The sequence below is a fragment of the Culex quinquefasciatus genome, chromosome 1, assembly GCF_015732765.1.
Source record: "Culex quinquefasciatus strain JHB chromosome 1, VPISU_Cqui_1.0_pri_paternal, whole genome shotgun sequence".
Lineage (NCBI taxonomy): Eukaryota > Metazoa > Arthropoda > Insecta > Diptera > Culicidae > Culex > Culex quinquefasciatus.
In genome coordinates this window covers 113,719,641-113,743,567 of record NC_051861.1, presented here as the reverse complement: position 1 = coordinate 113,743,567, position 23,927 = coordinate 113,719,641, and the positions used below count along the sequence as shown (strand labels likewise).

At 35.5% G+C, this 23,927-nt stretch overlaps 3 protein-coding genes across 3 annotated transcripts in view; 1 reads left to right on the top strand and 2 right to left on the bottom strand.

The window, feature by feature from the left end:
- LOC6048774 overlaps positions 1-10,877 on the top strand; it is a 307,506-nt gene extending 296,629 nt beyond the window's left edge. The window contains exons 5-6 of the mRNA XM_038249557.1: positions 757-2,393; positions 9,327-10,877. Of these exons, the coding sequence (XP_038105485.1) occupies positions 757-2,393; positions 9,327-9,903 (2,214 nt within the window). The 3' untranslated portion in view covers positions 9,904-10,877. The remainder of the gene's footprint in view (positions 1-756; positions 2,394-9,326) is intronic.
- LOC6045627 overlaps positions 1-15,279 on the bottom strand; it is a 342,844-nt gene extending 327,565 nt beyond the window's left edge. The window contains exon 1 of the mRNA XM_038249554.1: positions 14,134-15,279. Coding sequence (XP_038105482.1) covers positions 14,134-14,979 — 846 coding nt within the window. The 5' untranslated portion in view covers positions 14,980-15,279. The remainder of the gene's footprint in view (positions 1-14,133) is intronic.
- Positions 15,280-20,989: 5,710 nt separating this feature from the next.
- On the bottom strand, positions 20,990-21,510 carry LOC6048768 (E3 ubiquitin-protein ligase RNF181). The gene is made up of 2 exons (XM_001865610.2): positions 21,196-21,510; positions 20,990-21,124 (listed from the first exon to the last, which is right to left on the bottom strand). Exons 1-2 carry the CDS (start codon positions 21,508-21,510, stop codon positions 20,990-20,992), a joined length of 450 nt encoding a protein of 149 aa, XP_001865645.1.
- Between the last annotated feature and the right edge of the window lie 2,417 nt (positions 21,511-23,927).

Genomic DNA, 23,927 nt, shown 5'->3' with positions numbered 1-23,927 from the left:
TTTGGACAATTTGGAAAATTTGGACAATTTGGACAATTTGGACAATTTGGACAATTTTGTCAATTTTGTCAATTTTGTCATTTTTGACAATTTTGACAATTTTGACAATTTTGACAATTTTGACAATTTTGAAAATTTTGACAATTTTGACAATTTTGACAATTTTGACAATTTTGTCAATTTTGACAATTTTGGACAATTTTGAAAATTGACAATTTTGACAACTTTGACAATTTGGACAATTTGGAAAATTTGGACAATTTGGACAATTTGGACAATTTTGACAATTTTGACAATTTTGACAATTTTGTCAATTTTACCAATTTTGACAATTTTGACAATTTTGACAATTTTGACAATTTTGACAAATTTGTCAATTTTGTCAATTTTGTCAATTTTGTCAATTTTGTCAATTTTGTCAATTTTGTCAATTTTGTCAATTTTGTAAATTTTGTAAATTTTGTAAATTTTGTAAATTTTGACAATTTTGACAATTTTGACAATTTTGACAATTTTGACAATTTTGACAATTTTGACAATTTTGACAATTTTGTCAATTTTGACAATTTTGACAATTTTGACAATTTTGACAATTTTGATAATTTTGACAGTTCTGACAATTTTGACAATTTTGACTTTTTTTTTGGAAAATTTTGACAATTTTGACAATTTTGGCAATATGGACAATTTTGACAATTTTGACGATTTTGACAATTTTGACAATTTTGACAATTTTGACAATTTTTTTTCTCTCAGTACCAGCAGGTCTCGGCCTACAAAAAGTACCAAATCAACCCGTTCCTGCCGTCGAACAAGCTTCCCGGATCGTTCACCCCTCTGTACGGATCATCGTCCGGCTCCAGCGGATCAACTCACCACATCCTGGACGAAAGCAGCGAAGAAGAGGTCAACCAACCCCAGCCAACCTACAACAGTCGACCCGCTCCAAAACCCCAAACAACGTACGTCCTGGTGAAGCCCTCCCCGGAACCAAACCAACTCTACTACCAGGAGAAGCCCGCGGGACTTCGAACTCCTCCGTCGTACAAGGAGAAGCCGGCTTCGACGCCCTACCTGGACGAGCTGGAGATTTACAAGCCGATCCCGAAGCCGGTCACAATCGCCAAGCCGTCCTACCTGGACGACGATCAGGACGACGACGATCGCGAGTACTACAAGCCGAAGCCGGTCGTCCACAAACCCAACTACGATCACGTGTACAAGCCGCCGGTGAAGCCGGTAGCGGTTCCGATCCCTGTCGCCGTCGAGTACTCAACGCCAAGACCGGTACCAGTCCACGTGGAGTACTCAACTCCGCGGCCACATCCGTTGATCAAGGATACCTACTACGTTACGACTACGGCGGCTCCGCCGCAGGTCACCTCGACGATCCGCCCCAAGTACTCCGTACGGCAGAAGCCCCACCACTACAAGCCAAGCTCCACGAAGGCTCCTCCCCCGCTCAGGCAACACCTCACCGAGAAGCTCCAACCCGCGGACATCCGATCGCCAGGTCCCAACTACTTTGACCACTTCTCCGACTACAAGTCGTACGTCCAGCAGACCTACCAACAGCAGCGACCTCAACCGAACTACATCCCAATGTCCAAACCGACCAAGGTCACCAAGCTGGTTCCGGCCCCACCCGAGGAACCCCAAGTAACCTACCACAAGCCAGCGCGCCCAATCTACCACCACAAACCGTCACCCCGACCCGCGACCCCAACCCAGATCGTCGACACCGCCAGCTCCTCCGGGTCAACCTCCCTCGCCGACCTGCTCAAGAAGCTCCAGGACAGCAACCACCTCCCCAAGACCCTCACCCCGGACAACATCGACAACTCGATCCGCACCCTGGTCAAGATCCTCAACAATCTCAAGGCGTCCCAGCAGGTCCACCAACAACCGTCCCAAACCTACCCGGACCAGGACTACCAGGACTACCAACCCCCCGCAGGGGCACCCCCTCCAAAGTCCAAGAAACCCCCGAAGAAACCTGTCGTCGACGACGACGAGTCCAACTCCGACTCCCCACCCACCGGCAAAGCCCCCCCTGGACCAACCTCGGGCCGTCCCGGCATCGACTACCCGAACCTGGCCGAGATCCCCGAAACCAGCTTCTCGTGCAAGGAGCAACGCTACAAGGGCTTCTTCGGCGACCCGGAGACCAACTGTCAGGTGTGGCACTACTGTGACCTGAACGGGGGCAAGGCCAGCTTCCTGTGTCCGAACGGGACGATCTTCAGCCAGGTGGCGCTCACGTGTGATTGGTGGTTCAACGTCAAGTGCTCGACGACGGCGCAACTGTACGTGCTGAACGAGCGGCTGTACAAGTACATTCTGCCGTTTACGCCCAAGTTTCCCGAGGATTACAGCGGACCGCTGGTGGATAAGTGAGTAGAATAAGATACTAAGAAAATTAATGGTTGGAAAACTCACCACAGAAACGTTGAATTCACCACAAACGCGTTTGACAGTTGCTTGAAACTGAGTGCACGCACACTACCACAACAATTCGTGTGGTTCGTGCGTTCACAACTAGATGGCGCTAGTGAGGGATGTTTTTGCAAATGTATTTTTGTCAAGAATTTTTTAAACAATGTGAAAATAGTAGTTTATGCAACAAGTTGCAAAAAGAGGATTTTTTCAGCACGAGTCGTACATTTATCCAACGAGGTTCACCGAGTTGGATAAATACGAAGAGTGCTGAAAAAATCAAGTTTTGCAACGAGTTCCATACAACATTTTTTGCAATTCCGAAAAACACCCATTGGGTGAAATTTTAAGTAAAATTTTCATGTATTTTATCAATAAATCGTTTAAATCAAAAAAATGTTGAAAAGTGTTACTTTTCGAAACAAGTGCTGAAAAGTTCAACTTTTCAGCACCCATTTCAGTGCTGAAAAGTAGAACTTTTCAGCATTTATTTTGAAAAGTGTTGCTATTCGATTCTGTTATTTTTGGTACAGAAAAGTAGGCTATTTTGTCGTTCAAGAATGACAGGAAAAGTAAGTAGTTTCACGACGGAATAAAAAACGATTCAGTAATATTTTTAAACCACAAAATAAATAAAACAAATAAAAATGTCGAATTGGAAATAAATCTAAAAAAAATACTCAAAATCATTCTTTACTTGCTATAAAAAGGTTACTAACAGAACCAAGTTCTAAAAGAAGAAACAACACCATTAAACAACTGAAACCATAAAAAAAAACAAAATAATAAATAATGCATAAATTAACAACGGATTCGGTCCAAAGGCAAATGAATGTCAAATTAAAAAAAGTGAACAATATTGAAGTGATAAACAATAATAATAAATAAAAGTTTGAAAAAACTTAAAGAAAGAAATAAAAGTGATAAAAACAAGTAGAATAAAACAAAGCGAACTAAACATGCAATGAAAAAGCCAACAAAACAAAAGCAAAAATCAAAAAAAAAATAAAATAAGACAACACAACAGAGTAAAACAAACACAAAATGAATGAAGTTCATAAGTCAACTAAATAATACTAAACATTACAAGATACATAAAATTGAAACCAAGCTAAAAAAACAATTGAATACATAACAAAATTATTGAAAACGGTAAAAACAGGAAGTTTAATCGAAGTGAACCAAATAAGAAAATAAAAGTTAACTAAAAAGCTAAAAATAAACATTATGAACTGCAAAAAATCAAAACAGTACTAAATACAACGAAACAAATATTTAACAAAACAAAAAACTGCATTACAAATTTTTATTTGACATAAACTAAAAAAAAAATACAACAAAACACAAGGAAACATAAAAAACAATTGAAATAAGAAAATTTAATAAAAAAAAACTAAATAAATATTTTAAAACACATAAAACAAGTAAATAAAACAAAACAAAAAAAATCACAAAAGCTACAGAAAATGTTCATTTTTTTTTAATTTTTAACTTTTTCCATGATTTTATATATTTTTTTAAATAATGTTTATTGTTGTGTTTAGCATGCAAAAAAATAATTTTAATAATTTTTGTAACTTTTTTCGCTTTAATTTCCGGATTTTGATTTGTATAAATTTCTCATATAAAATAAGGGTTCGTTTGTTTTCATTCCATTTTTAGTTCCTAAATTTTTGATATGCCTATTTTTTATTTGTTATATGTTTAAAATTGTTACTAAGTTAAGTTTTACTGTTTAGCCTACGAAGTTGTTTTCTCATGTTTTGTTTTTGATTTATTTTTCAATTCTTTTTTTTCCCTTATTTTTCTCAATTTATAATTTGTTTATTTTTTTAAGATTTGTTTTTTACAATTTTTTCTTTTCTGTAATTTTTGTAATATTTTATTTCGTTTTTAACACAGAAACTCCAAACATTAAGAAAAAGGAGTATTTTTTTGCAAGTTTCCTCCTTTTTTGACCTTGGGAGTTTAAGTGTGAAAATAATTTTGAACTTGAATAAAATTTAACTTTTCATGTTATGGATATATTTTAGTTAGATTTGATTTATAATTTTTATTTATTCGACTTATTTTAATTGGTAATCAGATTTTTGGTTGTGTTTCTCTTAATTTATTAATTTACAAATTTACTCATAAGGACAAATATTTAGCGAAAATTAAAGTATAATTGTGTTAGCTTAAAAATTAAACTCAAAATATTTTAAAAGAAAAAAACACATTATAAAATGCCAAAAATACACAAAATGACCATAATTTAAAAACAAAAATTTAACAAAAACATAACAAAAAAAAATTTAAACTTTTGTATGATTTTAGGAACATTTGAATAAAAAAAAGCAAAAATAAAAAGTAAATTTAAAGAAACACAACCAAAAATCGGATAAACAGTTAAAATAAATCAAATAAACTTAAATTATCATCAAAAATATTAACAAATTTTAATCAAACTCAACATTAATTTCATTCTTAAACTCCCAACGACAAGAAAAGCGGAAAATTTGCAAAAATACAATTTTTCTTGAATTTGGGAGTTTTTGTGTTACGCAACAAAAAGTATCAAAATTACAAAAATATAAAATGAAAGCAAAAATTAAAAAAAAACTAATCTAAAAACAAATTATAAATTCAAAAATATATTAAAAAAGGAAAACAGTAAAAAAGAAATTAAAAAATAAGAATTAAAAACAATACATAAACAAAATAAGTTAAATATGTCGAAAAAAAGCTTCGCAAAATATCAAAACTAAAATTAGTAACAATTTTAAACACATCGAAAAAAGAAAAAACAATCAAAACAAAATAAAAAAAATGGCACAAATTTAGGAACTGAATATGGATTAAAAATAAAAGAACTTTAATTTAACTTGAGAATTTTAAAACAAATCAAAATACAAAAATTCAAACGTAAAAGTATTCAAAAATAATTAAAAATATATTTTTTGCCTGCAAAATCCAGAAAAATAAACATTTTTACAAAAATATACAAAATAAAAATCAATCAAAAAATTTATTGGAATTAAAAAAAATCGTTAAATATGGAATAGATTTTTTTTAAAAAAGCTATTTATTTAAAAAAATTAAACAAAATAAGAAAATTTAAATTTAAAAAGAAGAACTCTATAAAAAAACTATTACTTTTTTTTGTGCAAAAAAAAAAATTAAAACAAACATAACAATTTTTTTTAATAAAAATCCGAAATATAAAACCAATTCGATAAACCTAGATTACCTACATTTTATGAAATTTAAATTTAAATGTTTATCTCCAATTGAACTTGAAAGTAGTAAAGTGTTGATTTTTTTTTTTTTTTTTTTGGGAGGGTGATCCAGCCGCACATCGTTGATGTCGAAACCTCTAAACTGGGCCCTCGTCCTGTCACGTCCGTCAGTAGTCTTGTCGTACATTACAACTAGAACCAGATCTGCCAATGAATTAGTACACTTCGACCAAATAAACACTGACGCTGTATGGATCTGACTCTAGAATAAATGCACAGTTGTGTGTTATTCATAAGTCCAAAATGTTCAATTATTCATATAAGTCCAAATATTCATTTGCGGATAACTACCTAACTTGAATTGAATACATGATTTAAAGCAACCTATCCGAAAGCTATTCTTATCTCAAATCCCCGACATTTTAATTATTAACCAAAAAAAAACGTTTCTTTTAAAACCTGTCTGGCTTCTTTTTTAAAAAAAAAAACAAAAAAATAACAGTTGATATTTTACAAGTCGTGAATTGAAAAAGAGACGACCATTTGTTCGTCAGAATTCCAGTAGATCCTCGATTCGCAACAATGGTCGATACAATCATAATCCGACAACCGTTAGTTCAACAGATCAACGAATTTAGTCCGATATCATTTCACTATTGATTGATCGAGACTCTATGGAAATTTTGACAAATCAGAATGGTTTTTATGGTACTTGAATGAAAATCACCGATTCTGATAGAATTACTTAATTCACTGTTACTAATTTTGTCCCTAAATAACTAAAGGCAAAGTATAAAAAGTTGATATTTATAGTTAAAATCCTAAATTCTACAAACACTATTTTTTTGAACCCGCATCCTAACCTGACACCCACATTAAGATAGGGAAAAATCACATATGTAGCGGTTCATTGTACAAATGTGATATTTCCACTATCAGAGAACCTCCTTGTCTCGATGACAGCTTACCGGCCATCGATTAAGCCCTGAGACTACGCCAAAGTGGGTTCTCGCAGCATGAAGTGGTGTCCATGCGTAAAAATGGAAGCTTCAGCAATATACTGAACACTTCGATTTTAATTCCACATCGAATCAAATCATACTCTTTGCCAAACAAGCATCAAACCTATGACACTCATTATGACAAAGCCCAGGGAACTTGAAAGTAGTAAAGTGTTGATTGAATCAAAAACAATTTTAATTTTTACCAATTATCGGATTTTCTCAGAAAATTTTAATTTTGATTATGATAAAGAATGTTTTTAATTCGGTTTGTTTATTATTTCTTAACTTTTGTTTTAATGCATTTTAATCTTGAACCTAAACTTGGATTTTTTGAGTTTTTCTATGATTTTATTTTGTTTGGTACTTTTTTTTCCTTTTTTCATTTATTCATAGTAATTTTTTGAATAACATTCTTTTTTGTTTATTAAAATTTAATTGAATGTTTTTTTTTATGAAATTTCAAATTTGAACATCAAATTTTTAGAATAAATTCCTTTATTTGTTGCTTTATAAGATATTTTTGGAAATGTTTAAAACTAACCAAAAAAAAACTCTTTATCACGTTAAAGTTTCAAAACTTTGATTTTGTGTTTAATATTTTGAGTTTGTTAATAAATACAATGTACTGTTCAGCAAAATAGTCGGTTTAAAAAATAACAAAAAAATGCTTCAAATTAAAACATAAAAAAAATGCAAAAAATTAAAGCAACTTATTCATACAGCAATTCCCCACGAAAACAGCATGATTCGAAAAAAAAAGTTCTCCGACCGGGCTCAATTTTTTTCTGGGGGATCCTTGGCTGAAATAACTAGACCCGTATTTTTTTGTTTGGCCATTAGGGTGACCTACGCCGTGTTAGGGTGGTTCAAAAAATGGCAATTTTCGTCGATTTTCGCAAAAACCACTTTTTTAAAAAAATCATATCTCCGCGCCATTTCATCCGATTTTAGCTGTCCTAGACGCAAAAGAAAGGTGATTAGTTTGGCTATATGGAAAAAATAGTAAGAAGTTTCAAAAATCTAGCTTAACATTTGAAAAGGTTGAATGAAAACTTAAAATGATGTTTTGAAGGTCTCGGGACCAAAGAGCCTATGTCTGAAAATATTTTTATCGGATTCCTCGGAAAATTTCACATAACACATAATTTCACAAAAAATGGTAAAGTTATGTTCTTGATACTCTGAGATACGATTTTTTGAAAATAAAAACTGGGTTTTTCGACGCGCCACGCGCAAAAATTGGAAAATGACGAAAACGGAAAAAAATCGACTTTTTTCACTAAAACTGCGATAACTTAAAAATTTCAGCGATGATCTATAGATGTTATGGTATCAAAAGTTGCGTCTTTTAATTACAAAAATTGGTACCCTAACATGTATTGGTCATCGCTAAAATTTTAAAGTTATCGCAGTTTTAGTGAAAAAAGTCGATTTTTTTCCGTTTTCGTCATTTTCCAATTTTTGCGCGTGGCGCGTCGAAAAACCCAGTTTTTATTTTCCAAAAATCGTATCTCAGTATCGAGAACATAACTTCACTATTTTTTGATATGTTATGTGAAATTTTCCGAGAAATTCGAAAAAAATATTTTCAGACATAAGCTCTTTGGTCCCGAGACCTTCAAAACATCATTTTAAGTTTTCATTCAACCTTTTCAAATGTTAAGCTAGATTTTTGAAACTTCTTACTATTTTTTCCAAATAGCCAAACTAATCACCTTTCTTTTGCGTCTAGGACAGCTAAAATCGGATGAAATGGCGCGGAGATATGATTTTTTGAAAAAAAGTGGTTTTTGCGAAAATCGACGAAAATTGCCTCTTTTCGAACCACCCTAACACGGCGTAGTTCCCCCTTATGGCCAAACAAAAAAAAAATACGGGTCTAATTATTTCAGCCAAGGATCCCCCAGAAAAAAATTGAGCCCGGTCGGAGAACTTTTTTTTTCGAATCATGCTGTTTTCGTGGGGAATTGCTGCATATTCAAAGGAAAAGGGGATCGTTCAAAAAATACGTTACACATTTATTGAAGATAAGGATATATGGCATTACGTAATAAGTCAAGAAAAACAAAATAGCTATAAATTCAAATTAACCGCACATTGGGTATGATGTTATAAGTAATTGTTTAGAAAAAATCACAGAAAAATAGAAGTAAAATGATTGAACAACTTAACCAATAATCCATCAATCACTATTCACTACAGCCATCTAGTTGTGAACGCGCGCATCACACAAAATGTGAGAGAGTGTGCGTGCATTTAGGTATGTACTTTTGATAAGGTATTGCGGTTTTTCCAACTGTTCAAAAAATAGTTAGCACGAAAACTGAATCTTTAAATTGGATTTTTTTTTTGTGTAGGGTGCTAATTTAAACCGAAAAACCCATTAAAAACGTTTTTTTTTTCTCAAAAAAATTGGCATTTTGACAGAAACGTGCAGACTATTTTTTGACAGTTGACCTTACCTTTTCGAATCTATATGCATGGTGCGTGCATACAATTTTGGCAACTGTCAAACGCATGTAAATGCGCTGTGGTTAATTCAAAACGGCCGTGGTGAGTTTCAGGCCATTCAAATTGACCGTAAAATTGCTGATTGGATTTTGAAACTGATTAACATCTGTTTGTCTGTGATAACGCCACTACAAATTCCACCCCTCTTCCCCGACAGATACCTCGCCATCAAATTCCAAGAGATGGAGGAAAAGATGCAAAAGCAGCGCGCCAAGGGCAAACCGGTTCCGATGGCCCGCCCGGAAGCGGAAAACGACGACCTGCACGGGAACAAGCTCGAGGACAACGACAACCGGTACAACCAGAACCAACCGCACCCGATCCAGTACGTGACGGAGAACTCCATCGATTCCGGGCCGAGCACCGCTGCGGCCCTGACCGCGACCACCCCGGTCACGCTGGAGGACATAAACGCCGAGTTTGAGCGTGGCGGGGCGCCGGAAACGAGCTCGCCGATCGTGGTCACGGCACCGAGTTCGCCCGGGGTGGAGGAAGAGACGGAATCCGGGGAGGACGCCGCCGAGGGGGAACGGGTGACGGCGGCCAATCCGATGGTGGTGCTGGCGGAATCGGTGCCGTACTATTCCGCCGGAAGTGCAGGTTCCGAAGTGGCCGGAAGTTCCGTGCGGCCGGTGCAAAGCTTGCGGGAGGTTCGGATTGAGGTTAAGAACGATGGGACGAGCGGTCACTTGACGCCGGACCGGGGCTACGACGAGGAGCGGAAGCGGAAGTGATGAGAGGGCTTGCTGGATTCTTGCTTTTCTGTGAATAGTTGAACCTTTTGGACGTGATTATTTTTTGCGGAATTTTGCGTACTTTTTAGAGGAGTTTTCGTATTTCTGGAAGATTCTCCCCGTTTGAGAATTTCCAACAGTTGTCCAGAGATTACGCAACTCAAAATTTTGAGGTTAGAAAGTACGCAAAATGGCAAATTACACTAGAAAAGCTAAGGTTTAATTTATATCCCCTATAAAAAATCTTCTTTTTGTAAAATATTGCTTCTAACCTTAACGAAAAAAAAAAATACTCTTCAAACCTAACCTAAAAACAATCATCGCATCGTCGTAAGTTATTTGTCGTCGCCCCCCTTCATCGTGTCACGCTGCGGAATTGTTCCGGAACCACCACCTGTTGAGCCGTGCGAGCCAACGGGAATAGATATCGAACTAGTTACCCACTTCATTTGCTTCACACAAAAAAAAAAAAAAAAAAAAACTGCGTCAAAATAATTATCAATACAAAACAAAACAATCGAGTTGAATGTATCAGTGTGAGCGTGATGGACTGGTTGTGTTAGAAAGATTAGAAAAAAACAGTGATTTCAATAATTTTTTGACGAGCTTCGCGGAGAAAGCTCTTGGAGTGACTGAAAATAGTATACTTGGCTTTAGTTTTGTTAAGAGTAAAGTTTAAATTATAGATGGCGAAAGTGAAGCGACAAACGAAACCCTGTGGAAGCCATATTAGGTTCGTTTTAGCGATGAGAGAAAAAATAAACAAATAAACAAAAAAAAAAAAAAACACGTTGCGAAAGAGTTGCGCGAGAACTGAGCGGTTTTTGGAGTACTTTTTCAAAAATATTAAATGTCATTGGACATAAGAATCAAACTATGAGATAAAAAAAGGATAACAAAACTGTTTGAGAAGTACTCCAGAAATCAAAAGTGAGAAACGAAGAAGAAATAGGAACAAAAATCGATTTGTAAGTTGTACATGAATACCAATAAAATATTTAAAAACTGAAATATGTGTTCAGTATCTGTACACCGTAAAACGATCACAAATTTCCAATCAAAGAAGTAAGATTCAATCATCCGATAAAAAAATAATAGATTTTATTCCATCAGGGCTTTTCCTAAACCTCAAATAATGGTGAAAAAGCAAAAAAATAACTGCAGGTCAAAATTTGAAAATAAATTGACCAAAAAATGAAACTAATGACGATTAAATGAAAATACTTCAAACAAAGCACTCTTAATTTTGATTCACAGAAACTACATAAAGAATCAGTCTTTGAAAAAGAGTTAAAAGCAGTGCACAAAATTTGAAGGTTAATTTTAAAAATAAACATAAATGTTTTGTTCCTCAGTTTCAACTGAAAAAATGTTTCTGATAATTCAAATATATTTGTTTATTATCAAATTTGCTTTTAATGTTGTAGGTTTGTTCCCAGCGGATTGTTCCCCGGAACCAGCAGGAAAATCTCCTGGTCGATTTTGGAACCCGACCCACTAAAAAACTGGGTCGCTAGTTTAAGGGATGTTTATAGCGGGGATCTATCCCTGTATTCATGAAATTATTCAAGATTTAGAAATATTTTTGCTTGGGATTCCTCACTTTTCCCGACTTTTTGACAAATAATCACAAATTTCATTCATTGTCCCGATTTTTTTGCTGTAAATTTTGGAAAATTCCCGACTTTTTCCCGATTTACTTGAGCTACCCTTGATTCTACTTTGATGTTTTTTTTACTTTTGATGTTTTTGGCCAGATAGAGCAATTTCAAATCGACTACATGCAGGGACGAACGAAAGACTGATTTTGCCTTAAAAATATCCGTTTTTCCTTATGATTTTATGAAGTTTTTTTTTAACCTAAGTTTTTTTTTATCAGAAGTCGCAAGGTTTATTTTAAAACAAACATGGCCGCCAAATGGCCGATTTGGAGTGATGCCTTCTAGAGCCTTAAGTGACACTGAACGAAAATCTTTTCTCAATTTCTTTGTTTTCTGGATCTTGTTTAATGATATTTTTTCCACACATTCGATTTATGAAGCTAAAGAGTATTTTCTTATTCGTTTCTAATTCATCTATTTTACATTTCATTGAATTCCAATTAAAAACATAATTTAACAGTCATGTCTAGCCAACATGAATGATTTTTAAAGCCCAATAATAATTTATTCTAAAAGCGCAATTAAAAAAAATAAATAACAAAAATATAATCTGAAACAAAGTCTTGAAAATTGAAAAAGAAAATCTTTGAGATTTCCAATATTCACGGGGATTAAATAAAACAAATTGTGAAAATTACACGAAACTCAGAAAAATCCAAAATTTTCTGCAAAGGCCTATTATTATTGCAGGGAATGCAAATATAATTAAATTATGTCGGTATTTTATGAAAAGTCTCAAATGGAACTTTCAGTTTTTTTTTCTAATAGCTTACTTCAATTATTGCTGCCTCTAACCACGGTTCCTGCATTCAATAGAAAGTTAGCTGTTTTTAATGAACGTTACTTTTACTAGAATGTTTTCTAATATTTGTTTATGAAAAATATTCATTCATTTTAATGAATCTGGGCAATATCTAAAATCATACTGAATACACTTGTTAGGTCGATTTAAAAAAAGTTTTGCTTGGAAAAATTCACAAAAAATGCCAAAATTCACAGAAATTTTAATTTTAGTTGGTAGAAGAATAACTGTAATTTTTCTACTATTTAGATCACACTTTTTAATTGAAAACTAATATTATTTACATAAACATGATTTTTGAGTACAATATTTGCTGAATTTTGTTATTTTTCAGTATTGGTTTAAGAAATGGTCTTATTTCACGAAATCGTGAAAATTCACTAACCCTAGTAAAAACCATTTTCATGTTAAAATGATCAGCAAGTTATCATGAAATACATCCAATAAAATTTATTTGTTTTACAAAATAAAAATAGTTAGCAGAGTAATATTAATATTGAAAAAAAAAACATTTTGTTTCCGAACAAACAAGCTTTGGTAAACCTTCAACAAATGGAAAAAAAATGCAAATTGATTATTTTCAGTTTCAAAATGTTAAAATTGAAGGATTTTTGAGATTTTTTTTAAAGAAAAGGTACATATTAAATGCTTATTAATCGCTTAGCTTAATTATTTTTTTTACCTCTTACTTGCCATAGCTCATTTTTATTTTTAACAAGAGAATCTTTCGTAGTTGTTCCTGTTCCTCTTCTCATTTTTTCAAATGCAGTCTACTAAAAATTACTGCTGGAGATTGCAATAGTTGATAGGACCTTTCAAAATTTGTATTAATTTTTTTTTCAGGTGAAAACTTTCATTATTTAATTTCATTAAAAAAAATCGCGACAACAACAATAATGCAAGTTTTTCTCCAAATTAATAGGGTATACTTTACTGCCCACCATTGAAAAAACGGCTAATATCCACTTTTGGCAAAAACGAGATATTAGCACCAGGTGGTAGAGGATGTTCCAACGCATCTTCTGGAACTTGAATTTTAGTGAAATAGTGTTTAGACTTGGCTGCCGATGCGAAAAACCAAACGGCTAATATGCCACTCTTATGGGAAATTGCCTTGAAGGAGATTTTGTGACAAACACTAAAACGCGTTTTTCTCGGAATACTTGATTTGGCATAATAGCCGAATTTTCAATTATGGGCAGTTTAAAGATAGAAAAAAAATGCTAAAAAGTGATTCGGAATTAACTAATCCTAGATGAAGACCAAAAAGTACGGACTGAATATTCATAAAAGGCTTTTTGTTCTGTAACAAGGCATCAAATTGTGTAATTTTGACAAGAATGAAATTAAAGAGATCGAATTTTATGTTAAGCGTAAGACAAAATTTTGAGGTTGACCAGTATTTGACCTTGATTTTATTTTTCCTAAAACTTTTTAAGAATTTTAGGAAGTTATTTATTCAAATAAATGAACCATGTAGGAAAAAAATCAATAAACGGAAATTTACTAATTTTGCGTAGATATTTTTTTTTTAAATAATTAAAAGTAAAAAGTCCAAAAAGACACAAAAAAAAACACAGAAAAGTAATATAAAATTTTCATTATTTGAAAACAACAACCATCTTTTTTTGGGGTACCCAACTCGACACCTAATCACCCTCTTCATCGACTGTTTCGTCGATCAACGTTCCGTTTGCGCCCGACAGGTATGCAACAATCGCACAGCACAAACCACCCAAAAATCATCCCGCAAAAATCCGTTCCTACCTTTTGTCCCTGCTCGTTCATCGCGACCGCCTTGTGCAGATCCTGCAGCATCTTCTCCAGCCGCGGTTGCGCCTCCTTGTTGATGTCCTGCAGCGCGGCACAAAAGTGCAACGCGTGACTCTCGTTCCGGCAGGCGCTGCAAACGCGCACCTCGCAGCTCGTACAAAACAGTCCCGTCACGAGCTTGTGCTCGTCGCACACGCTGGCGTCCTCGCGGAGCCACCGTTTGGCCGCGAGCGGCCGCAACTTGTGCCGGGCCAGGGCCTTTCCCACGCGGTGGATCTTCTCGAAGCAGTCCCGGCAGAGCGGGGTGTCGCAGCCCTCGCAGTAGTGGCGCGTTCGGGACGAGTTGCACTCGTAGCACTCGCGGTCCTCGTCCGGATCGTCAAGGGGGAGCACCGCCGCGGATTGGCGCCGCGGCTCCTCGCCGGGGGCCGTACCGAAGGAGGAGCCCGAGCTGGATCCCGGGCCGGACTTGATGCGGGACTGCTCGTGCTGCCACTGGTAGACCAGCCCCATCATGTGCAGCGACTGCTGCAGCTGTTCCCGGACCGGCCGCACCGGATCCAGCAGCGTCCGGATGTTGCACACCCGGCACGGAATCCCCGTGGTCTTGAGGTTGCCCGGCGGCGCGTTGGCCACGTTGACCGCCCGCAGCTGCTCCTGGATGCACTTTTCGCACAGCAAGTGGTCGCACCGCAGGATGAAGGCCCGCCGCGACGGAACGCCGGACCGGGGCACGTACGCGGACGAGAACATCTGGTGGCACCGCGGACAGCGGGGCGCCGGCCGCCACGTCAACGTCTGGTCCGACCGGAGCAGATTCGCGACGTTTTCGAACGGCATGGCTCGCGACGATGGTTTTTGTTTACGTTTTTCGGTTCCGGATTGGGGAGCGCGCGCGCGGCGACGATTGTCAGCGAAAGTACGGTTATAAACTTCAAAACACTCACACACTAACGGAAGTCGGCTTCCGGCGTCAACAATTAATCGGAACGTCCCGGAATTCAAGGTTAGGGAAAGGGAAAACACTTTTCGGATCACCAAAAACTTTGACCGGAGAAAATTTCGACTCGCGAAGAGTGAAGAACGCGTTGTTTTGTTTTGATTGCGCGGAAGGTTGCTGGTAAACTGAACGAGAGAGTGACAAGGTGGCGAGAGGAAGAGAGGAAAATCGACAAAGAGTGACAACAGTGCACGCTCGTGGAAGATGGTACCAGTTTTGGATCTTGACTACCCAGAATACAGAAAAATAGCGAAATAATTTTAATACAAAATTAGAGCAATGAATTTATTTTGAAAAAAAAAAAAAACAGAGTTCAGCATAACATGAATTATAAAATAATGCAGAACACAATGAAATGCATTTTTCAGTAACATATTATTCAAATTACCCTCAAAATTGAGGTAATTTCGCAGAGCGTGTAGCTTTCATCATCGCATACCAGAGATAAACAGACACTAAACTCCTATATCAACGTGTTTTACTATAAATTTGAAAACATAATTAATTACATTTTCTACGCTGCATTGTTGAAACTGACAGATGAGCAGTTCTCTAGGATTTCGGTCATTCAATTTTTTTTGTATTTTTTAATCCGACTGAAACTTTTTTGGTGCCTTCGGTATGCCCAAAGAAGCCATTTTGCATCATTAGTTTGTCCATATAATTTTCCATACAAATTTGGCAGCTGTCCATACAAAAATGATGTATGAAAATTCAAAAATCTGTATCTTTTGAAGGAATTTTTTGATCGATTTGGTGTCTTCGGCAAAGTTGTAAGTATGGATACGGACTACACTGGAAAAAAATAATACACGGTAAAAAAAATTTTGTGATTTTTTTTATTTAACTTTTTGTCACTAAAACTTGATTTACAAAAAAACACTATTTTTATTTTTTTTTATTTTTTGATATGTTTTAGAGGACATAAAATGCCAACTTTTCAGAAATTTCCAGGTTGTGCAAAAAATCATTGACCGAGATATGAATTTTTTAATCAATACTGATTTTTTCAAAAAATCGAAATTTTGGTCGTAAAAATTTTTCAACTTCATTTTTCGATGTAAAATCAAATTTGCAATAAAAAAGTACTTTAGTGAAATTTTGATAAAGTGTACCGTTTTCAAGTTATAACCATTTTTAGGTAACTTTTTTGAAAATAGTCGCAGTTTTTCATTTTTTTTAATTAGTGCACATGTTTGCCAAGTTTTGAAAAAAATATTTTTGAAAAGCTGAGAAAATTCTCTATATTTTGCTTATTCGGACTTTGTTGATACGACCTTTAGTTGCTGAGATATTGCAATGCAAAGGTTTAAAAACAGGAAAATTTATGTTTTCTAAGTTTCACCCAAACAACCCACCATTTTCTATCTTCAATATCTTAGCAACTAATGGTCCGATTTTCAATGTTAATATATGAAACATTTGTGAAATTTTCCGATCTTTTCGAAAAAAATATTTTCAGAATTTTCAAATCAAGACTAACATTTCAAAAAGGCCAAACATTCAATATTACGCCCTTTTAAAATGTTAGTCTTGATTTGAAAATTCCGAAAATATTTTTTTCGAAAAGATCGGAAAATTTTACAATTGTTTCATATATTAACATTGAAAATCGGACCATTAATTGCTGAGATATTGACGATAAAAAATGGTGGGTTGTTTGGGTGAAACTTAGAAAACATCAATTTTCCTGTTTTTAAACCTTTGCATTGCAATATCTCAGCAACTAAAGGTCGTATCAACATAGTCCGAATAAGCAAAATATAGAGAATTTTCTCAGCTTTTCAAAAATATTTTTTTCAAAACTTGGCAAACATGTGCACTAATTAAAAAAAATGAAAAACTGCGACTATTTTCAAAAAAGTTACCTAAAAATGGTTATAACTTGAAAACGGTACACTTTATCAAAAATTCACTAAAGTACTTTTTATTGCAAATTTGATTTTACATCGAAAAATGAAGTTGAAAAATTTTTACGACCAAAATTTCGATTTTTTGAAAAAATCAGTATTGATTAAAAAATTCATAACTCGGTCAATGATTTTTTGCACAACCTGGAAATTTCTGAAAAGTTGGCATTTTATGTCCTCTAAAACATATCAAAAAATAAAAAAAATTAAAAATAGTGTTTTTTTGTAAATCAAGTTTTAGTGATAAAAAGTTAAATAAAAAAATCACCAATTTTTTTTTACCGTGTATTATTTTTTTCCAGTGTAGTCCGTATCCATACCTATAACTTTGCCCAAGACACCAAATCGATCAAAAAATTCCTTCAAAAGATACAGATTTTTGAATTTTCATACATCATTTTTGTATGGACAGCTGCCAAATTTGTATGGAAAATTATATGGACAAACTAATGATGCAAAATGGCTTCTTTGGGCATACCGAAGGCACCAAAAAAGTTTCAGTCGGATTAAAAAATACAAAAATTTAAATTAAAAAAAAGATCGATTTCGTAGAGAATTGGGTACAAAAGCCCTGTGTCAATTTTTATGTACAACGGTAAAAAACGCGATTAAAAACCATTTCGGATCACTTTTTTTCATTTTAATGCAATTTTTTTTTCTCAAGACAACATTTTTTCGATGGTCCCCTTGGAACGAGCTGTCAAGTAGGACCTTTTCTGTCAAGAAGGACCGCGAGGTTAATTTTTCAAAATTGATTTAAAAATCCAATTTAAACTCTTTGTGGTCGTACAAAGTGCCATTGTACTCAGAAAAATAAACTTTATCGCTGTAAACAATAATATCAGCAATCTAAGCTTCATTTTAGGACCCAATTGCTCATTGAAGATAAAAATTGTCAGCCATTTTTTTTCTTTGGATATAATTTTGTTACTCCAAATTTATCCACGACCGTTTCCAACGACCGTGAGAAGGGGCTAGAAAATCCAGCTTTCAGCTAACTCCTCAATACGTACGAGAACTATTAAAAAAATAGTACACGAAAAAAATGCCAAGCTTTTAATTAACTTTTTCTCACAAAAAAATCAATTTCCCAAAATCAACATTTCATAATGTCAATTTTTTATCCTACAACTTTGCGAAGACACCAAACCAAACACCAAAACCGATCAGAAAATTCCTACAAAAAAAAGCGCGGAATCGGAATTGCGTAGAGAATTGCTCTCATGACTCTTCACAAAAAATTGGTTCACGGAAAATAAATTCCCGATTTTTTTCTCTTGACTATTTATCAAGTACAGTCCAGACTCGATTATCCGAAGTTTCGATTATCCGAATTTCGATTATCCGAAGGTTTTTATAGGACTTCGGATAATCGAATTACGAATAAAAAATTAGCTTTCGCATTTTTTTTATTTTCTTACTTTAATCATCAAATTCGAGTTCTACGACCCAATTTTAGTCAAATTTGAATGGTTGATTGCATGTAAAATTAAAAAAATGTATTTTTTTCAATATTTCATCATCGCCATTTTGGCCGCCATTTTGGATTTTAAAATTCTAGTTCAAGAATCATATTAAGCTCAATAATTAAAAATAAGAAAACGAAAAAAAAAATGTTTTTTCGTGGTTCGATTATCCGAATTTTTGACTATCCGAAGTGAAATTTCGCCAAGGCCTAGGGTTGGACTGAAAATCTCAAAATAATGTTTTAAAATTTTCGATTAAAAAAAAAATTTTTTTTAAATAATTTCGGAGTCTTAAAAATGCATCTTTTGCGCCAGAGAAATGTTCCAAAATCTAGTTAAATAATAAAAAAAAAAATCAAAAGCCTTCAAGAATTCAAGCATTTTTTTAAATAAAGTTGATGCATTTATCAAACTTCATAAAAAATAGCACCCCTCGAACTGTTATTTATGGCTGAATTTTTGTTTCATTTTTGGGCTCTGTTGTCTTTTAAATTTTAAATTTTATTAAGATTAGATTTTCTCAGTGTGATTTAAAATGGAGAATTTAAAATTTCAGAATTATTTTTGAATATTGAAAACACTTATTATAGTCATTTGAAAATGCTGGGCCTTATTTTATCATTTTGAATTTTTTTTATTTAAGAAGGCATAAGGAATGCATGGACAAACTTTCTTCCAAATAAAAAAAATACAAAATAAAAAAATCTCGAAAAATTTGCTGCAAACTTTTATGCAGTCTTCATTATGATGTTTATATTTCCTAAGTGCCTCCAAACCACCAGCATGTTGAAAACCTGACAACTCAAAATCGATTGGTAGGATTAACAAATAAATAATACATGATTTTTCAAATGAGTTGTTATATTCAATATTTGTGGTATGAAAACATCGTTGCCACTGATAAAAATAAGTTTTATGGTTAATTTTTTTATAGGTATATATTTAGCAATGATTTTCTGAAAATAAAAAAAGCTATGCTGAAAATATATTTTGATCTAAAAAAAGAAAAAAAAGGAGCAAGACAACATTTCAATTCTGGTCAATTTTTGTCAAGTTGTTGCTACTTTTTTTAAATCTATTTTTCAAATAAAGTTGAATCATAAGCATTCAAAAAATAACAAAGCATCCCAAAAAAAATGTTTTAGGCCGAGTTTTTCAACTTATCATTAAGTCTGTTTTGAATAAATAAGTCTTTTTGGACCTCAGGCATGGCCAAAAAGGACATAAAATTTCACGAAAAATTATTGAAAAAAGTCCTTATTATTATCTAAACACCAAATCGATCAGAAAATCCCGTTTTCTAGATATATTGGCTGATGCACGAAATGATTTGTTCACCTTTTATTGGTATCCTCCGCAAACGTCACCAACCACCGGGGGTTGAGTGTACATATATTTATTTACATACCTACAATGTCAAATTGTATGCAGACTTGTGTAGAAAAACTAAAGATGCAAGATGGCTTCTTTTGACATAAAGAATGCATGGACATTGGACAAAGTTTCATACCAATTACATCAAAATCAAATCATAGGAAATATTTCAAAAATAACAGTTTCGTTTTTAAAATTGAAAATCGAACTACACTCAACCCCCGGTGGTTGGTCACTTTTTCGTTTGACACTTTTTTAGTTTGTACCCCGTTGGTTGGTCAAAGTCAAACTAAAAAGTGACGAACTGTCACTTTTTATATGGCACTCACGCACACTATCAAAACAAACGTTTGGTAGTGTGTGTGAACTCCGTGTAAAAGGGGTGTCAAACTAAAACGAGACCCCGTTCGTTTGACAACAGTTGGTGTCAAACCATCGGGGTTTGAGTGTATCTTTTTAGAAGATATGGGTTGTGAATTTGATTTAAAAATAGTAGTTTATGCAACAAGTTGCAAAAAGAGGATTTTTTCAGCACGAGTCGGTGAACCTCGTTGGATAAATACGAAGAGTGCTGCAAAAGTCAAGTTTTGCAACGAGTTCCATACAACATTTTTTGCAATTCCGAAAAAAAACCGTTGAGAGAAATTTGAGGTCAAATTTTCATGTATTTTGTCAATAAATCGATTAAATCAAATAAATGTTGAAAAGTGTTACTTTTCGAAACAAGTGCTGAAAAGTTCAACTTTTCAGCACCCATTTCAGTGCTGAAAAGTAGAACTTTTCAGTATTTATTTTGAAAAGTTTTGCTATTCGATTCTGTTATTTTTGATACAGAAAAGTAGGCTATTTCGTCGTTCAAGAATGACAGGAAAAGCAAGTAGTTTCACGACGGAATTGCAAAAAAATATTTTTCACTATTTTTCACCATTGGTTTAAAATATCCCTGCAATAGACATTTCGGAATAGAAAAAAACTACTTTTTTCGAGAGTTCCCTTTATTTCCATGTGATTTATTTCCCTTTCCCTTCACTACTCAGATCAAAACTTCCACCACCATTTATTTCGGAAATCAATGCAGTTTCCCCCCTCAAATTTCCCTCTCAACCATACATCGAGTTGTGCAGCTCCTCCAGCTCCTGCTCGCGCCGTGCCGCCCTCTCCCGGAACTTCTTCTGCTCCTCGTAGCCCTCGTCGTCCGTCTTCATCTCGTGCCGGCACAGCGGACAGCTGTTGGTCTGTCATGAAATGAAAGATTTGTCAAATTTGATTCAAAAGTAACCAAACTTTGACAGCTGTCAAAGCTCACCTTCTCCAGCCACGGCACAATGCAACTCTTGTGGAAATCATGCCCGCACGGCAGCACCAGGAACGCCTCATTGTCGCCGTCCGGGTCGTTCGGCTTGATGCAGATGGCGCACCGCTCGTCGTCGGCCGCCACCTGCCGCTCCGGCAGCGCCGCCACCAGCGCCTTCGAGGCCGGCGGCGGCAGTTGGTCCGTGTTGAGGTCGTCGGCGAAGAAGCCGTTCTGCTGCAGGAAGCGCACCATCAGCAGCAGCTGGTGGTTCTGGGCCTGTTCCGGCGCGATCGGTTCGCAGCCCAGCTCGTCAAAGTAGTCGGCCATCTGCGCGGGGAGAGTGACAGTTTAAACTTTAGCGCAATGTTTTGATGTTCGGTTCAGCGTGCAAAGCGGGTGGTTTGATAGTTTGGGAAACGTGGAGAGTTTGTTTATGTTTTGATCGTTAAATTTGAAGGCGAAAAGTGCAGTGTTTTTCTGTTTGACGACATCTCCCTTGAATCACCTAGTAGTTTGCCGAATCTGGAATCTCCAAAACAATAATAGAACCGAAACTTAAAAAGAAACCAGCGGTCACGGCCCGTGGCCAAGGACATCAATTAGCGCCGTGCGCTGGCCAAATGGGCCATGAATAATGGGCCCGTTGATGGGGAGGGCATCGCGACATGTCTTGAGACTGCTGACCCGTGCACCGAGTGTTATTTAATGACACAGTTCCGTAGATTCAAGGTGGAGGAGGAGGCGCAGGAGAAGGACGGTTCTCTCACTTTCAAGCGTCATCGGGCCGAAGAGTTAACGGGCCGTGAAATATCCGGACCGTGGCGTGAAATCGTCATGTGCGGATTGCCACTATTAATCAGGCTAGTTTACAACCTGCAGCTGGTGGAGCTACAAATTTCGCGGTGCAACGACGATGATGCACTCGGAACGGAATCCTGCGTGGACGGTCACTGGTTGGTTTTTGCCAGTGTCATCACACAATTATCCGCGACATCGTCGGGATCCGCGAAAGCCCTTTCGCGGATGGACCGGATCATGCATAATTAGTCCGCCGTGCAACATCTGGCCCAGCAGCTGTCAAACGAGCATGTCCGTGCGGAAATTTTTACCGGGGAAAAAATCCGGACCGTGAAACAATTTTCCCTAAAAGCGTCCCAGGCAAACGGACAATGTAACATTAAAACTGGAGCCCTCGTTCGGACGGCCCCCCGGAATCGTCGCAGAGTCTATGGCGAATAGTGTCATTTATGATTAATTGCTTTGCCAGGACATTAGAACCGGGGACGGATTAGACGGACTCAATCCGCGAACTCTTTGCGGTCCAGCTGTCAAAATATGCCTAAAACAAAGTTACCCAAAATTTAGTAGTCCTAGCAGCTGTCAAATCTACACGCTTGAGCGTAGTTACCCAAAATCAAGCTCTAACCCTTAAATTCCGGGTCGCAACGAGCCACTGCGCGCCCCTCCCTAACCTAACTTTGGTCCTAAATTCCTCGCAGAAATTTCGGCAGAACCCTGCAGCAGCGCATTCATCATCAAAATCGCGGAACATTTCGCGTGGTCGGTTTGGCGCCGGCCACGGTCCACAGCGGACACCACACCGGGCGATAATTGACGCGCGCGACTCAAAATGATGACACCATCAAATATTACTTTCGGTCCTCTAACGTGCGAAACACGCTTTGCAGTTTTTGAACGGCCGGAGGAATAGTTTGGTGCGCCCACGTGGTCACAAATTGCGCGCACCGGCAAAGGGATGACAACTAGATTTGGGTGGACGGTGAGGTTAGGTTTTGGTTGCAGATGGGGGAGGTTTTCGGCTACGAAAAAACCTCAGGAACCGAATTGTGGTTCCTTTCGCAATCAGCGCCACCGAGTGACGATGGATTTTTGTGAAGGAGAGGGTGATGTTGGTGTTTTTAGAATAAGCAAAAATTAATATAAAAATAGTTAAATTATTAAAAACTACTTTATTTGCAAAAAAATAAAAAATCAGATGCAATTAATCTCCAAATTACAACTAACCTTACTATTAGCTTTAAGGTTGGAACAACATAATTATCATTTTCTCATTTTTTTTTTGCGAGAGCGTTCGAATTGTTGTAACAATCAAAAATAAGTTTTTTTATTTGTTTCACTTTTTATTTCCATTTTTATGGTTTTTTTAACCCTGTTTTTTCCCTTGTTTAAAATTGATAATAAAAAAACCCTTAGTTATGGCATTCCAGTTTAGTAATAAGTAAGTTCTCGCTAACTTTTTCAAAAGGTCCTATGAACATAGGATTTATTTGTGATGAAAATATTAGGTTTCGAATTTTTCATTGTTATTTTTCATTTAAACTGTTAGATTTTCGATTTATGATCTGTTAAAAATATTCTTTTTGTATAATTTTCTCATTATTATAGGATATCTTATCTATAGGATATTTTTTTCAAATGTTTAAAATACAGAAAATTAACTTCATTTGTTCTCTCATGTTTGAATTTTATGTTAAACAAAGTGTTTTTTTATGTAAACAAACAGAAATTGCTGAAAAAAGAACGGAAAATAGGATAATATAAAAAAATGTCCAAATCAATACTAAACAACATGAATAAAAAAAATCAACCATTTCAAATATTCTAATTAATCATATTTACAAAATTTACAAAACTTGCAACAAAAATCAAATCAATGCAAACATAAAATGAGAAAAAGAAGAAATAGAATTTTAACTTGAAAATATATAAAAAAAAACAATCGA